At 42.1% G+C, this 17,268-nt stretch overlaps 1 protein-coding gene across 5 annotated transcripts in view; it reads right to left on the bottom strand.

Moving 5' to 3' along the window:
* The window catches only part of sulf1 (sulfatase 1), a 36,286-nt gene extending 19,501 nt beyond the window's left edge, over positions 1 to 16,785 (bottom strand). For 2 of the 5 annotated variants that reach the window (XM_068343661.1, XM_068343659.1), the window contains exons 1-4: positions 16,382 to 16,782; positions 1,745 to 2,044; positions 1,035 to 1,274; positions 322 to 473 (exon numbers count right to left, since the gene is read on the bottom strand). In XM_068343661.1, coding sequence (XP_068199762.1) covers positions 322 to 473; positions 1,035 to 1,274; positions 1,745 to 1,919 — 567 coding nt within the window. In that variant the 5' untranslated portion in view covers positions 1,920 to 2,044; positions 16,382 to 16,782. Of the gene's footprint in view, positions 1 to 321; positions 474 to 1,034; positions 1,275 to 1,744; positions 2,045 to 2,416; positions 2,543 to 16,381 lie in introns of those variants that run through there. The other 3 variants (XM_068343660.1, XM_068343657.1, XM_068343658.1) reach the window with 3 other exon arrangements.
* Positions 16,786 to 17,268: the final 483 nt, after the last annotated feature.

Genomic DNA, 17,268 nt, shown 5'->3' with positions numbered 1-17,268 from the left:
TAGAAAGAAACAAAACAAGTGCAGGGTGATATTTATGATAAGCAACACTGGCTTCTCATAAATATGCTCCAGTTTTACAGTGGTAGGGTGGATCATAATAAAAGGACGATGCAGAAAGAGGAGTTGGCCCATTCCCTTTAATTCCAGAATGAGAATTCCTGCCAGCTTGGATCACAACATTGTGATAAGTGAAGCGTGTCTGTGTCTATATTTATAAATGAAGGGAGGCTGCAATTTGTCAGGTGAAGTCTTTATATTAGGTCATGAAAGGACAACAAAAAATGTTAATGCCCCTCTTTTGGAAATTATGAGAACACATACCTTTGCATAATCAGCACCGTGTTTCTCCTTGTAACCATTCCGACAGACAGTGTAATTATAGAAGCGGGAATTTTTTATCAATCCAACCCATTCACGCCACCCAGGTGGGATGTAGCTGCCATTGTACTCATTGAGGTACTTGCCAAAGAAGGCTGCAGGAGAGAAAGAAGGAGGAGACATTTCATTTCTTTGCAGCTGTATATGAAAAGTATGTGATGCATAACATTTTTTGTTCGTCGCTTTTTCCCTTGGTTTACTGTAGAGCACTCTTAGATAGGCTGGGCTGGGAGCCAGTCTGACCCGCAGAGGGCTAACTGCAGACTAACACATTAGTTCAAAACCACAGGCCTTGCTCCAGCCCACAGGACCCCACTGAGCTGCCCAGTCCAGGGCCTGCCTATCACTCACACAAACACTGACTGGTGAGACATTGCAGCAACCTGGCCAGCTCAGCCTGTTTGCATTTCTCACAAAAATCAACCAGGCAATGCAAAAAAAAAAAATTGGATTGAAAAAAAGAGAGACATCATGGAGACATCTAATCAGCTAGTGGTTAGAGGGAACCTAAAAAAAGCCACCTTGACATATTAAAAAAGATTTAACCATCACCAGAAGTGTATTGAGTCTGGGTTTTTTTTTAGGGGTGTACAAATGGACTCATTACGGTGTAATGACAACAATCTATTCATTTGAGCATGTCTTTGTTCACCAACCTGTCCTGTATCCAGTGTTGTTGAGATAGACCGCGAATGAGCGTGGCTCATGCTGAGCCTGCCAGGATGGGGAGGAACAGTTCTCATTGTTGGTGTACGTGTTGTGGTTGTGGACGTATTTGCCCGTTAACATGGAGGAACGTGATGGACAACACATGGGTGTGGTGACAAAGGCATTGGTGAAAGTTGTGCCTCCATCCTCCATGATCTTACGGGTTTTGTTCATTACCTGTAGAGAACCTACAAGACAAAGTATGCAGGTCAGTGCTGAGGAATATAATACATATAATAAAATCACAATTTTATTATATGCATTTCTTAATACATTTTGTTCCAAAACACAGCATGACAATTTTTTCTGAGATGACAGTTATGCTTTTAATAAAGGAAATATTCTTGATTTTAATGTGGAAAAATGGAGTCAAGTTTGATCACTGGATCTGTTCTGACTCAATTTCCTGACCGGCAAATAATTATAATTCTGCCATTAATGTGCCAGATGGACTCTATTTAATATTTCATGTGTGGAAAAACACCACATAAATCCTGTTGCAAATATCCACAATGGCAAAAAAATATTGAAAGAAATCACAGAAATGAGCACAGTAAACATTTTAAAGAGATGTTTTAAGTTAGGGGAAAAAACACCCAATTGAAGAGGAAATGTCGGCTGTAGAACTCCAAGAAAACAAGCAATTGTGCAAACTTACCCAGCTCAATATCCTGGTCATCAGTCATAATGAGGATAATGTTGGGACGGATGTTCCTGCGGTCTCTCTGAATGCGACCCCTCAGGCTTTGAGCCCGGGTGGTGATGAAGGCCCAGCTGCCTGGAGCCCAGTCCAGCGACAGCAGGGCCAACCAAGTCAGCCACCGCATCAGCATGGTGCCAGAGACAACCAGAGATGGGATTGTAGATGGGAGGATTAACGGAGAGATGAAAAGAGAGGGCGAGGAGGTCCAGTCAGGCCACTAGTTCACACCAGTGCCGCACTCGCAGCTGTGGTTGACTGCAGAAAGAAAGGGGAAAACACATTAGAACAAGGAAAACAGGAATAAAATAATTACATTGGGGCGATTTGAAAGTGGGAGAACAGAGAATGGTGTCATACTCTCAAAGAGAGAAGTCCCTTGAGGATAATTTAAACATGTTTACTTCATGCATCACCCTGGTTACAACCCACACTTAGAGGACAATAAACTAAGAAGGAAAAAAGAGTTTCTTCCATGAAGCCTTCTGATGGTCTACCACCAGAAAAGTTACCCAATAGCTCAAATACATACGCAACAACAAAATCCTTCAACATCCTGACTGACTGGAAACCCTCTGGCAGCGTTTATAATGACAAACGTCGAGCAAGAACAAGGCACAACGTTCTCACCTCAGACAATATCATGACTCTCCAGGCCTCTTCTGATGATCCATGCATGACTTGTGTTCATCACTCTCTCCTGTGTCAGAAGACACTCTCCCTAGGACACCCTCTTCCACTACTCCAGAGCTCTCGTTCAGCTAACTGCACTGAGACTGTGCCTCTGGCTGTCGGCACTCAAAACACCCACTGTCACTCTCCTGTGTCAACCAATCATAGTCCACCTTTCATCTGTCACTCACAAGTCACCACCTGGTGAGTCAAGCGTGACAGAGGGCCTGTGGAGAGGATGGGACCACACTAAAGGGGGAGGGGGATAGGGGGCAGAGGAGGCAGAGAGAAGGTTCCGCTACATTAGCCTCAGTACCACAGTTGCCAGTCACAAATCACCGATGAGTCATCATAGAAATGTGCAGCCTCTTGCTTATTTACAATGTCATGATTTAAAATGTTTACCTCAATACTAGGGAACATTGAAAAATAAATACAAGCTCCTTAAGATTTTTCTGCAGCCACACATATTAGATAATTTCCAATAATTATAGGATAGTAGGGCGATATGGACCAAGCATGACTATAGTTGATTAGTTAATTGGAAGATTACTTCTCATCCATGCTGACAATCGATTAATTTCATTTGTTTTCATATGCATTTTACTGGAAAACACAACCTTGACCTCATTCCTACATATCCCTCTACTTTGTTTGTTGCAGAGGATAATAAGTCATCAATTATGGTCCATGGAGAAGTGCATAAGTAAGCCTTTGTGTTGTAATGCCACTGCAGCATCTGCAAAAACACATAACACAAAGACTTTCCAGAAAAAAAAAAGGCTACATCTGCAAACATTAGCTCCCACTTATATGATGAAAGGGGCCCATTATAAATTATATTTTTCTGTCAAATGGGTGAACGTGTAGGTTAAGTTCTTTTCCTTGCTCAGCACCAGTTTTCTGGTTTGACTCCACTTAGATGTCGTCAATGATTAAGCAGAGCTTAGGAGCACTTTGGTCTGTCCTGGGTTTCAGATGAGCAGTATCCGGGCCAGCCGGTCCAGTCATCATGACAGACCCTGTGCAAATATTGGCGCCGTTTGTTCAAACAGGCCTCCGGCGGTGGGTGGCAGAGTGCACAGAACCTCACAGTGACAGGCACAACACAACCACTGTACAAACATGTGGTGACAGGCAAGAACTCACAAGACACTCATGCATAAGGCTTTGTCCAACAATAAACAACGCTCCTCCATGAATGAAACTTTTTATCAATCTGTGGAAGATTGGAAATCAACTTTAGGTCTATTGGCCAACTAGTGTTATATTAGCACCCGGTGAAATTCAATTTTACATACCAGCAATAGCCTCTTCATGCAATTTAGAGAAATGAGAAAACAGACAAGAAGGGTCATTGTGGAATCTGATACAAACCTTGTGGTTCTGATGTGGTTGGCTATAGTGTAGCAGTGTCTATACTCTCAATAGCCACAGTGTCTGAGACAACTGAGATGGCAGGCATAATAAAGCGCCACGCATAACAACCAATGGCCCAAGTTACACAGGCAAAACAACACAGTCGCTGTCCTCTGGGTTACCTCTCATCCTAACTCAGTTTCACCTGATCCACTTTCCTTGCTGGGTGATGTGAAGTTCAGTTATGACCAGGAAGACTTCAAGGAGTCTGCCAAAAGTACCCTCGGGTCAGCTGACAGCTGCCTATCCCACAGTAAGCCCTAAACTGAAGAAACATCATAATGATTTATTAATGTAGCACTGCAGTAACCTGAGTTCTTCATGGAGATTTAAGCTGCCAAAGGAAATAACCGATAAAATGATAAGAACAAAGTGACTGATGGTTGTAGAGCAGAGGTTGGTTGGCTGTTTGTTGTATAGTGGGTGTAGAATATGTTTAGCAGACATTTGTTTCCTTGCATATGGTTGAGTCTAAAAATAGTTAAGTTTATGTACAATGAGAACGTGCGTGATCAGAAATTAGGTTGTGGCTGCTCTGAAAAATGTCTTCAAAACATTGTGAAGTCAAATTATGCTAACAACACCTGTAAGGACAAACAAAATAACTACCAAAGAACAACATAGAGGACAACTTTATACTCTTTAAATATGTCTTTCTATACCCCAGATGCCATGGTCCAATTGTCCAGATTCAACAGTTTAAATGCTTTTTAGCTGCTTTTTCAGAATTATCTTCATAAAACAAATAGAATACTGATTTTTCTTTTCCATGTTTCAACGTACTCTCAGGCCTATGTGCATCAGGGAGGACACGAGTACATACAGCTCTAAACATATCTGGAAAACATTCAAACAAAACACAAAAGAGTGCAGCACTGTGAAGACAGGGAACAATACGAGCAGATGCTGAAATCTGAAGGTCATTAAATAGTTGGCTTCTGGACTTCTCTTCTGCTATGTCCACCACTTACAAGTTGCACTCAAAATACATGTTGCCAATTTTATAAAACCCTAAAACCCATGAGAATAAATCTTAATGTAATTTTCATAACCCCATATTGAAACTAGTCTTTTTTTTTAATGTCCTTTAGTATGATATAAGTAGAATGGGCTTTGATTATACTATACATCTGTGGAACAGAAAATAGGCCTTCTCTCCTGGACAGACTCGATGGACCAGGGAGCACTATGTTGCTCCTTCCTCATTGTTTTAGAGGATTAGCACAAATGACCCTTTACTGTACTCAGCATGGTTAAGCTAGGGGAAGAATATTTGGGAGGGATGGGAGGAACGTAAAATGCCCAGGGGTTCAAAGAACTGGAACAAAAAGGCCACTGTGGAGTTTCAGAGACACAGCTGCCAGATACATAAAAGATGTGTAATTTTCAGATTAATGGCCATCAACACTCTAGACTTTTAGCACACCTCAACACCTTACTAATCTTTACTTTCATGAAAGTCACGATTTTTTTCCTACTTGAAGAAAACAACTTTTTCACTTACTCTCATGAAGACACTGCTCAGAGATTTGCTAAAACTCCATAGACAGCTGTGCTTTGTGCGTAGAGAATGGAACATAATAAAATTGCTGTTTGTGTAACAAGGCAGTTCGTGTTGGCTGGCTGGCAGTTGTGCCCTCCAGTTGGGGCCTCAAACCACACACCCTGCTGCACCCCGACCCTCCTCTGACCCGAGTGGTAATATGGCTTTGATGGTGGCTTGTTTAACCTAACCTCAGCAACCTGAGGCTACCCACACACAGAGGTTAAGAGGGGAAACTCTGAGGGAAGAAAAATTGAATGAAGGAGGCTTAAGTACTGAGGTATGAAGGGAACAAAAGTCTAGTAAAAGCCTGATTGGCTTGCATATTCATTTCAGCAATGGCAAACAGGCTGCATCTGGCTTGGGTTGTGTTCAGTCAGTAGTGGCCATCTATACATTCATCATCTGTCACTGATGCACCACGAGGACACATTCAACTGTGAAAAACATTTTCCGAAAGACATTAATCCCTGTGTGTCTTAAAAATTCATATTTGTCCTAAGATCCGTATTTGATGATGTTTGATGAATCTTGTTCAAATTAACCAAATTAACACTTTTGTTTTGTTTTTATTTTGGAAGTGAAGGGGTTCACCTTCACAACACAAGATACACACCAAACCCAAACCAGATGCCCCTACTGGCTTAAATCAGTCATTTGTAAAGGGCACTCCTATTATGGACAATAGTTGTTTCAAAGCTCTTCAGATCCCTTCCTCTCTCTCTCTCTCTCTCTCTCTCTCTCTCTCTCTCTCTCTCTCTCTCTCTCTCTCTCTCTCTCTCTCTCTCTCTCTCTCTCTCTCTCTCTCTCTCTCTCTCGCTGAAATCTCTCTCTTTCTCTGCAATCTCTCTGTCTCTCTTGGTGCATGCTGGGAAAGGACGTGAGAGAAAGTGTGTGTGGCGTCTGAGTATGTTTTTCATTCTGTTTTTTGTTTATTTTGTTAATGTTTAGTCATATTTCTGTTAATATAGTTTAATCACAGTTACATTTGGGAGTCTGCAGGTTTTTGGGGGGGATTAGGGGGAAATCTGGTAGCCCACAGGGGCGACATGTCTGAGCACTGGGTTCAACAAGCTGACGCGTTGGCATGCCATTAAACTGGATTTTAAAAGATCCTGTAATCAAAGGAAGAGTTTTAACGTGAAAGACATTACAGGACCAGCAGTAGAAAACAAGTTCATCGCGGCTAAAATCTCCACCCTTGGGCATGTGGTGGAGTTTTGTGGACCCGTTTTAGAAGATGCTGCTGGTCTGTCCCCCGCTGCAGGTGTGACCTCAGTGAAGCTCGTCCAAAGACCGCTGGGAAGCTGGAGGAGCCGACTCACCCCACAGCAACTGAGCTTGATCAGTTTTTATTGTACAGGTCTTTTAAATCCCAATGTTGCCAATCCCTTCCCAATAGAGAGCTTGTCTCATTGTTTTAATGACCCGATCAGCCTCAGTGGCAGTAATGGTAAAAACATGTACAAACTAATAGTAAAAATTTTAAACAAAGACAAACTTAAAGATTGGGCTGACACACCATGGAGGGTTCACCTTGGTCTTGCACCGGGGGTGAACCTTTCATGGGAGTCTTTCTATAAGTCACTGTTAACCAAAAAAGTTGGGGTTTTACATGGTGCTGTGGCCGTCAACAGTTTTATTTCGATTTTAAATCCAAATGTGTTGGAAAACTGTCCGTTCTGTTGTCGCAGAGGAACTGTTTTCCACTGTTTCCTTGACTGTCAGTGGCTCCAAAACCTGTTTTTCTTTTTAGAGAGAGTCTTTCTCTCGTTTGGTCTTGTTTTTTACAAACATGCTACATAATCGGTTTTAAATGCAGGAAAACTAAAAAAAAAAAAAAAAGGAATTGCAGATTTGAAACTTCTGCGTCAAACAAAAATGTCTATATATTTAAGAAGGATAAAAAAGATTGAAGGCTCTTCAGACTTTAATGCAGAAGTCATTTTAAAGAGAATGGTCCAAACAAGAATTATGATTAATTTTAATTGTAACAAAGCAATGAACGATTTTTTCAGAATATCTGTTGTGTCAAAGATGTGTTTTGTTCTGTGTTCAGACAAAAGCTTGTGTTTGGTTGTTGTATAAGTTATATATACGGTATATCTTTAGTTTATCACTTTTTCTATTATTTATGTATTTACGTTTGTTTGTTTTTTTGTATGTAAATTCCTTTTTGTGTGTATCCCTAACCCTTACCAGCCCTTACCAGTCATAGTTCTCTGCACAAATGACACTTTTCTTCGAGAGAGGAAAAAAAAAAGGCAGACATTGGAGGGATGTTATGTGTTTAGCTGAAAACTAATCAGAAAGACAAGGCAAAAAAGAAAAATGATGGTAAATGACCACTTTAGATTTCATGATTATTTCATTCATGCTGGTAAGATGTGACAGATGATTGTTCCCTCTCCTTTTCAGAGGGGGAAAATGATTAGATTAAGGTTTGTCCAAATATTTCTGTAATTTGTGGGAATTTGGTTGGTCGGCTGCCATGAGAACTGATGAGGGCCTTTTAGACTGAGGAAGGACTGTGTCACCGTCTGCTGTGCCCAGCAGGCCAAGGGCAGCACACTGTACCCACCAAGAACTGCCCGTCAGCCACACTGAACTGACTGAAGGAGGGCTCTGTCCCAGGGTGCTCAATTGGCTGTTGGTATGCACCTGGAAAATGCTCAGACCTTGGTGTTGTCAGGCTCTTAATTCCACTGATTTGTTTGACTAAAATGCCCAAATTGATGTAGGATCTATGACAAAATTCCAGTGAGAAAACCAAGTGTAAGGCAGTGAGGAGGGATCACTGGCTCTTTGTTCCAACATGTTTAAGGCTACACAACTCTTAACCTTGACGGGCGCTTTCAGAATCTTCATTTGACCATGTTATAACTATAAAATGTCAGATGTTACGGCTAGAAATGATTCCCATCCAGCGGTATGTAGCACGCTTGGAGGACAACACAGGCCACTTTAATGAAGAAGAATGGCCTCAATTCAGTGAAATGTGAACCTGGCGTAAGTGCATTCGCGGCGATTAGTAAAACCCCTCAAGTTTCTCTCAGACCTGGTAAGAGACCCTTTGTAGTGCCAGCGCTGCCAGGCCACCCCATCAATATTATGAACGCACCTTAATGTATAATTAAATGAATCCTGGTCTGAAAGACTTCAAAGTTTGAAAGGCTTGTGGGCAACCAGGTGGTCTGTTAGGGATCATGACGGGGTTTCACAACCCCTGAGAGGGAAATGATTAAACAACGCACAAGTTAATTTCATAAATGCGATAAAGCTGCCTTTATTTATTTGTGTGTGCATGTGTGTGTTTGTGTGTGTGTGTATGTGTGTGTGTGAGAGTGTGCTACTGACCTGAGGATTTATTCAAGCGTTTATATTTTGTTGAAAACATCTGTTAAGGTTTTGAGCTAAGCAAAAGTCTCAGGTTAGTAATGCTGACAAATGTGGCTTAGTGGCTTCTGTGAAGACAATTTCTCTCCTCAACATTAAAAAAAAAAGACAAAAACAATGGACAAAAAGTATTTTATGAAATTGCCAATATAAAGTTTACTATCCTTCCAAGAACCCTGCCTCTTGATTAAAGTTTTACCAGTGGAAAAGAAGATTTGCCATTCACTAGCCTATAAGAGAAAGGGAGGAAGGGAGGTGAGAAAAGATAGACTGACTGAAAGGGAAACCATTCCTCCGATTTATAGTGTGATATGAAAACATGGGATCACAATCAGAGGACCAACCACTGCAGTTATACGATACGAGCTTAAAGTAAGCACTTTCTTTTCAAATCTATTTTAAAGCATGAATGGAAACCATTAGTGATAGAAGACCGCAGATGGATAAAATACAGTGCATTAATATTCCTCCAGTCACTTTCTTGTCAAAAGCCACACTCCCATCAGACAGAGTCTATCAGGCTGTGGTAGCTCCAGAGAAAGCTGGAGTGAGACGGAGGAGAGCATGTTGCTCACTCCCGGGTGGCATTCTTGTCTCTTTGACTTGTCAAATATACCCCAGATAAATTATTCCTTTTACCACAAAAGAGAGCTACAGCAAATTGCTTCAATGGGTTTCCACTGAGGTAATTGTCAAGAATAAAGAGGTTGACTTCTTTCCATTAAAGCAGCAGCATGGTGGGGCAGAATAGAAGGGAGAGACAGGAGGAAACAGAGAGTGAGAGAGATCAAATAAACTGAAGTCTGAGGGATTAGTATCTGCTAAAGGTTGGCAGTTTACCAAATTCAATATAACTGCAATGTCCACCAATTAGCAAAGTGTGACCGGAATCCTTTTCCTTGTTTATCATGGAAATTGACAAGGAAAAGTAAGCCTGTGTTTGTTGTTTTTGGACATAACTACTGATTGAACTGGTGCGGTTCAATCCCGCTCTTTCTCTAGTAGCACTAATTGACAATAAAGACCAGTTTAAAGAAATAAAGATCTATATCAAGTGCTGAGTGACTGTTGTAGCAATCTCCAGGGAAACAGATCGAATCAAGATAAGGCATTTGTTGTGTGGATCTGTGCTTAGAATAAAAGTATAGTTCTTTGTTCCTGTAAAATCAACTGAAAAAAAAAGCCAGTCTGGTACAACAAACCAGTGAAGATGTATTCATGATTACGTTTCAGAAAAAACTGAACATTTTTTACCAAGTTTATTTAAATCTTTGCGTCGTCTTTTTTCAACCTATAGTTCAGCTTTTTATCCCTCTGTGGAATCCTTGAGTGTGATGGAAAACTGAAGTCAAACTTGTGGCATACGGGTTAGGGTTAGGAGTTTGCAAATTAAATCAGTTTAGAATCCTAATCAGTATGAAAAGAAAAGACGTTACTAGACTTGTCCGGGTGGTGGGTTTCAACTCAGTCACCAGTCCTGGTTACTGTTAAATCTACTACTAATATATGAAACTAAACACCCCTAAAATGTGGAACATGTGTCGACATATTTTCTGGAACCGTAGACAAACATAGATCACGAGAACCAGCCTGCGTGACCCTGGACGCCATAAACAAACTGTACGGCTGTGACACACCAACATGATACCACTCATAAAAATGCATTTGTCTGATTGCACCTGTGCCTTTTCACCACTCTGTCTATGCCCGCAGGCATACAGTATATGCATGTGTGGATTTGAATATCACAAAATTAGTGTGCATTAGTCACTATAGGCACCAGTCATTCGCCAAAGCAGCCAAAGTAGGAATCAGTCAGACAAGAAGACAGACAGACACATAACCTGTAATTTGTACACAGGGAGCTCTCCTTTCCTTTGCCTCTGGCTCAGTGTGTGGCTTTCCAAAGCACGCAGCAATGTCATTCATAATGTAATTAACTTCATGCTGCCTGGCAAAACACCCAGATCTTAGAGCATTCTAAGTATCTAAAACATGATATCTACAGAGAGACTTCACACTTTACAAACCATAAAACAGGAAACTTTACCCCTCCAAGTGCTGCCATTCCTTTGTCTTTGAGCCAAGTTTGCAGGAATGCACGCACATCATCCCAACATGTTCAGGAGACAGCAGCCAAACTCAGCTGAACTTGCCACGGGCAATTCAGGGAAAGCAAGCAGAGATAATGAGTGTAATACAATGCTGGACCTTGTTAGTATAAACAAAGTTGCTCAACCTTTAATACTACAACCGCTCACATGAGGGCAAACAGGGCCAGAGGCCACCAGCGGTAACCGAGTCCACACATATAGATCAGTGTTTTTATTTGGTTGGTGTTTTTGAGGAAATAAACTAAAGTAGTCTCAGGAGAGGGCATAATTCCACCAAGGTGGAACACGTCTGTTTCACTTGCATGGCTCACGCACCACCCTTCCAGAAAGTTTTCTTGCAAATCAGTTCAATATGCCCCATCTCACAGTGTTATTGAAAAATTCCTGGATCTGTCTCTCTATCTGGATCTGCACCAGAAGTGAATAGGTTCTTTCTTGACCCATGGAGAGCCGAGTGGACGAGAGACCAGTGCAGCGGTGAATCACAGCAAAACATGGGAATGATTCTCACCATGAGCTGAAATCACGATACGTTAGTTAAAGAAATAAACATGGTGTGTCGGGAGCTGAAAACTAGTGTGTTGGCGTCGCCTCTCATCCAAGAGGCTTCTTCAGTTTTGTGGTGGCGGGTTTCGTCCCAGCTTGTTAACACACACATGGCAACAGGAGGAGACCGGTGTCATTAGTCAGATACTAACATGGGATAGAGTACTGCATCTACACAACCACGCCCATCCTTCCAACCCTCATACCCCGACCAGTCACTTTAGCATTGAGCTAGAATGACTGTCAAACAGACTACATTGAACATTGACTAGATGTAGATCCACAATGCCACAAAATGCAGACAGTCATGTGATTGTGTTACGTGATGACTTCAATCACCAATGACTCATAGTTGAGAGAACCATAACAAGGGAGTGGAAACAAGCCTGTCATTTCAAAATAAAGTAAATGTCACTGAATATAAATATCTTTGGAGGTAAAGAATTCACATTAACAGAGTCTCTGTTTTTTTCCAGGGGTGGCGGGACGCCCCCCTCAGGCAACAGTGGACATAACATTGTCGACACTTTGTGCATGCACAAACACATAGGCACACATGGGCAGAGGGGAGGAGTGCTGGCAGAGCCTGAATGTGTTTGCCCGCTCCAGGGGAGAAGGAAAGAAAGGGAGCAGAAGAGCTGAAACAAACGCATGCTGGCTTCTATTAGTCGAGCCGCGGAGGGGTGAGGAAATGTATTCATGCCTTCTACCCCCCCCTTCCCCACAACCATTCCTATCCTTCCAACCCTCCTACCCCATTATCTCCATTCTAGAAAGGCGGCAGATGAAAGGGACAACCCCCCAGTGGCAACGTGTCTCCCTCCAAACTTACTCCGACGCATTCTGATGGCTGCTTAATTGTACGTGATACAGGCATGGTCCTTTCTCTTTCAAATCTAAAACAGATTGCTTCTCCCTGGGGAGGGGATTACTGGACAAGTAGAGATGACAAAGCAGGGACAGTGCTGGCCTCCAGGAGGGCTGAAGGATGGAGGGGGTGAGCTTGTGGACCGAGTGTATGTGTACATGTTTTTCTATGTCTCTCTTTTGTACAAGCCCGTGTCACAAGAAGATTAGGTTTGTGTTTCACAAGTGCACACGTGTGGGTGACAACCAGGAACGCGTGCAAAAGATCCGCCTCTGATCACAGTTAGTAGGAACTTTCTGACCACTTCAGACTTGCTTCCCCTCTTTATCACATTCACACCTCCCTTTCTCTTATCTTGGCCTCTTCTTCTTTATCCCTCTTCCACTTCCCCCTCTGTGTCTCTCTTGACCCAGCTTTATCTTGTTCCCTCTTAAGCCCCAGCTCTATCTATGCGTAGTGACATTTGAACAAAAGCTGTTCCGGACATCTCAAGAAAAGCATTAGAATCCTCTTTCTCTCATTCGGTGGCAAAAGTGCACATTAATGAATAAAGCCTCACAGCAATCTTGCATCTTCCACTTCTCCATTCACTCTAAGGACAAAAATTACAAGGATGTGGTCAGGGGTCAGTCCCTTGCTGTTGCATGGCTGAACCAGTTATTCCAGTGACTCATTAGGGCAAAGGCTCAAGACAAAGACAAGGGAAACAATGCCAGAAAGAAAAAGTAAAGCATCAAATATACATCTGGTTTCCCTTTAACGTACACAAGAACTGGAATGGAGTCTGGAGGTTCAGGCATTCTTGCCAACGCTGAGCTGGATGTGATGTCTGCATGACCTGACCTTTACTGTTCAAATTAGAGACTGAACAAACATGTGTGGGTGCTATTGTGACCCCATACCCCCCAAAATAGATCTATGCCGTGTGCCTTTGTGCACCTTGATAGGCATGGCATATTTCTCTGGCCATTGGGCCCCAAAAGGTCAACAGACATTTCAGGGGTGTATTTAAGTGGATTTAAAACTTTATAGAAATGTTTGATCAGTATAAACGCAACAAAGGAACTGAGAAAGTGGCTGACTCATCTAAAGATGGTCATGCTAAGTATGTCAGATTCTCAATGTTCAAATACTGGTCATTTGCAGTGATAGGACTGTGCAATCTCCCCCAATGCTGCTATGCAATCAGACTACTATGAGGAACACTATCATTATGTCAAAAAGATAAACAAGTACCACAGCAGAGGGTGGTGAAGGAAATCTTTTCTCGCACACAAGAGAACACACGCAATCTTTAAGTTTTCTGTGATTTTCAGAGATGAAAAGTCAGAGGCAGAAACTAGTTTTCCAAACCATCAATAATAAACATTCACCGAGTCAATTTGTTCAATCATCAGCCAGTTAAAGTGATCCAATTCAATTTGATCAAACAAATATTCATGGCGGTTTGGAAAGCAAATGATTCTCTATTTCCAGATTATGTTTTTCTCCCATTTCAACACCATCGAAGGTCCTTATTATTGCAGGGGAATGGAAAGTCATCTGCAAGGCTTTCAATTTAACTGTTGCCAAGGGAACCCCATGATGACAGAATTTATTAATGTGACTTCTGTCACTGTGGGGTCAAGGAGAGAAAGCTCAGAGCAGCAGGATAACAGCTCGGCTTGGCTTCGAAGGAATTGTGGTGCTGACTGGGAGAGAGGCGAGAAGTGGCTTTATGTGTCGTCTTAATAAGAAATAAAGAATGGAAAAGGTAAAACTCTTGTTGAACTTCCACTTTTTACACCTGCTTTACATATAGCACTTATTATATAACCAGTACATTTATATATATTTAAGCCTTTATATAATAACGATTCTGCTATGAATCCTTTTGACCATATTTTTCATGTATGTCATGCGAGATGTCTTGAAATTACAATTATTGTGGCTGATTTTTAAAGAACACACATGCGCGTGCACAAGCACACACACACGCACGCACACGCACACACACACACACACACACACACACACACACACAGACACACATCAGTAGATTGGAGTGATGGCAGAGCTGCTACTGAAACGTTTGTCTTGGCAAGCGTCTGCCCCCCAGAACTTAATTATTTGCAGCAGCTGCTCATGCTCTTGTTTGTAGCACAGTGAAACTAAACTGTTTAAAGGATAACCCCTCTCCTCAGAGCTGGCAGTCAGTTCCGTGCCTTTAAATGGCCCAAAGCTGCTCTGCTATGCTCTAGGTAAGGTAACTAGAAATTTAATCTCAGCACTCAAAGGAAAATTCATGGATCACCTTTATAGATACTGCAATACAAGCAATGAAAAATGTTTTCCTTCTCCAAGGCAATCCTGATCCCCCATTCAGGAAGACAAACTGGCATTGCCAAACTATTGAAATGTAAGTCTGTTGCGCTTTTTGCTAATTGTGCCTGGTACACGCAATCGGCTTTGAAGAGGACTACAGCACAATTTTGCCATTTATGGAAACTAGCTCAGAGGGATAAATTCAAAGATTTGTGTGCTGGTACAGGAGGTGATGCAACATGCAACACAGTCCCAGGTCCTTGCAGTCCAGTCCTTAACGCAGCCTGTATAAACTTATAATAAAATCTTGATATATTATTTTACAGAACATTCAGATGTTACAAATGCAGTTTTCATGTAGCAAATTTAAATAATCAAAAACAAAATTATTACCTTAATATTTCTGGTTGCTGCTTTTTTAAATGTAAGGACTTCTTTATAATGTGTTGCAGCACATCAGGTTTCATACTGTTTGAACAGAAGACACTCACTTTCACATTTTATAGGTTTACATTGAACCATGAAATCAATCATAAGATTAACAATACTGGATGTAATTATCAATAGCCTGGTTAATGCAACTTCACACAACCATGATTCGTGTTTCACTTATAACCACCTAAAAAGTTCAGACTCCAATGTTGACCAACTTTCCCCTCCAGTTCTCTTTAATTGATCTGTTCACAAAACCAAATTTTTGTCGGAGCGTCTCCACGAGCCTAATACCAGCACTCATCACTACCTATTGGTGGTTGTGTTAAATATGTCAAGTAACAAGCAGGAAGTGTAGCTAAGGCTGGTTTACCAAGGTAAACACAAATTCACACAACAGCAGCTTTCACCCATACAACCTCCTCTCCTCTCAGGCCGGCTGCTGTCCACACAGCCTTTCACAGCTGCACAATCTCCATTTACAAACACCTCATACACGCACACACACACACACACACACACACGCACGCACGCATGCACACGCACACACACACACACACACACACAAACACACAGTGCCTGAAGGTAGGTATAAATACTATACATCATATTCCCACTCCGCTGGCAAGTTTCCCTTCTCACTTGACTTGATTCAAATAAGTGAAGTGAGGTGTGCATTCTCCATGTCTCTGCCTCTCTACTTAGCTCTGACAGTTTGTCCGGAAAGCGCTCTTCAGCAGCTCATCCATTTAGCCTATACTGACACAATCTGCCAGAGGTGCACTCTGAATAAGATTTATGAAAAATCTTATCCGGGCTGAAGTGAGGGAATGTTAAAAACCACAGTGACTTATTGGAATGTAGAAAAGAAATTTGGATTTTAGTTCATAAATTAAAAAACAAATGACACATTTTATCAAGAAGTGTTCTTAAAGTGACAGCATTACTTTCCAATATCATGCCTTCAGTAAACTGTAAATTAACAGATGGCTGCTTATGGATTGGGGAAAATGACATTAAAGGAATGTACTGCCTTCTAATCCCCTGAGACGAAGGAATTTGCGACGGAGGGAATTCCTGTCATTCAGGGGGAAACTATGAAATCCAGCACACACAGAGCTGCTGTACAGGGAACACAGATTTACTTCAATTGTGGACTCCCACTGCTGACTGGAAGCTGGATCAGAAATGTATTGCAGACTGAACAAACTTATAGGCATAAATGTTGCAAAAACAGTGGAAAAAAGTAAAAATAAATAAATAAAAGAAAATAAGCAAAAATAACTGGCAATGTTAAATACCTGAAAGGCAGGAGAGCTGGCTGTGTGAGAGAGCAAGGCTGGGTTCCTTTCTGTCTTCCTCTCACGATCCTTTGCCGGGTCACCCTTTGCTCATGGAGGGGTTTGATTCTTGGGGCTGGGATTTGGGGTCTAAGAGTAGGGGGGGACCACACAGCTCCTGGAAGACAACCTCTCTCCTCTAATCCTCTCTGCGATGTGATGACACTCTCTAACCTCGACCATCTGTTGAAACACGTCCCGGAGCAGTCAGCACAGCACTGTGTCAAGAACCCCACTCCCCTGCCCAATCATAGACCAGCTGCTGGGTGGCTCCTTGCTGCCAGGAGGCAGGGACAAGGACACGGCTCAGCGTCGAGGGAGACAAGCTCGCATGCAGTCACACACAGACACACTACGAGATGGAAGCAAGAAAACCCCCAGTCATCGTAACCTGAGAGGCAGAGTAGGAGGAAGGGACAAGGAGAGTGAGAGGAGTGGAAAGAAGGAATGGGAGGGGAGAGAGAGAGCAAGAACAGATTGAAAGAGTGAGAGAGAGGAGAGGGAGAACATGTTCAAGTGGCAAAGCAGAGAAAGATAAGAAAAGATGGACAAAATAGTAAGTATTAATGTTTTATTTCGCCTTACCTGTGTCGCTAAAGATTTGGTCATTTGAATAAATGACACCACACACATTAAAAAACCCCACATACACACCTTGTAACCCTCTGTCCCGGACCGTTTTCCTCCCATCACTCTCCATGCAGCCACAGACGTTGTGGTCTAAAAAAAAATCAGACTAAAAAAACAATAAAACTCTGAATGGGCTGTGGTGGGAATGCTGTTAGCACCAAACTGTTACATCTCCAGGCACTGCAACAGGCAGCAGCCTTAGCACCTTAGTGTGATAA

This window comes from Antennarius striatus, chromosome 20, assembly GCF_040054535.1.
Source record: "Antennarius striatus isolate MH-2024 chromosome 20, ASM4005453v1, whole genome shotgun sequence".
Taxonomy (NCBI): Eukaryota; Metazoa; Chordata; class Actinopteri; order Lophiiformes; family Antennariidae; genus Antennarius; species Antennarius striatus.
The sequence above is the reverse complement of the archived record's forward strand: the minus strand, read 5'-3'. Positions and strand labels throughout refer to the sequence as shown.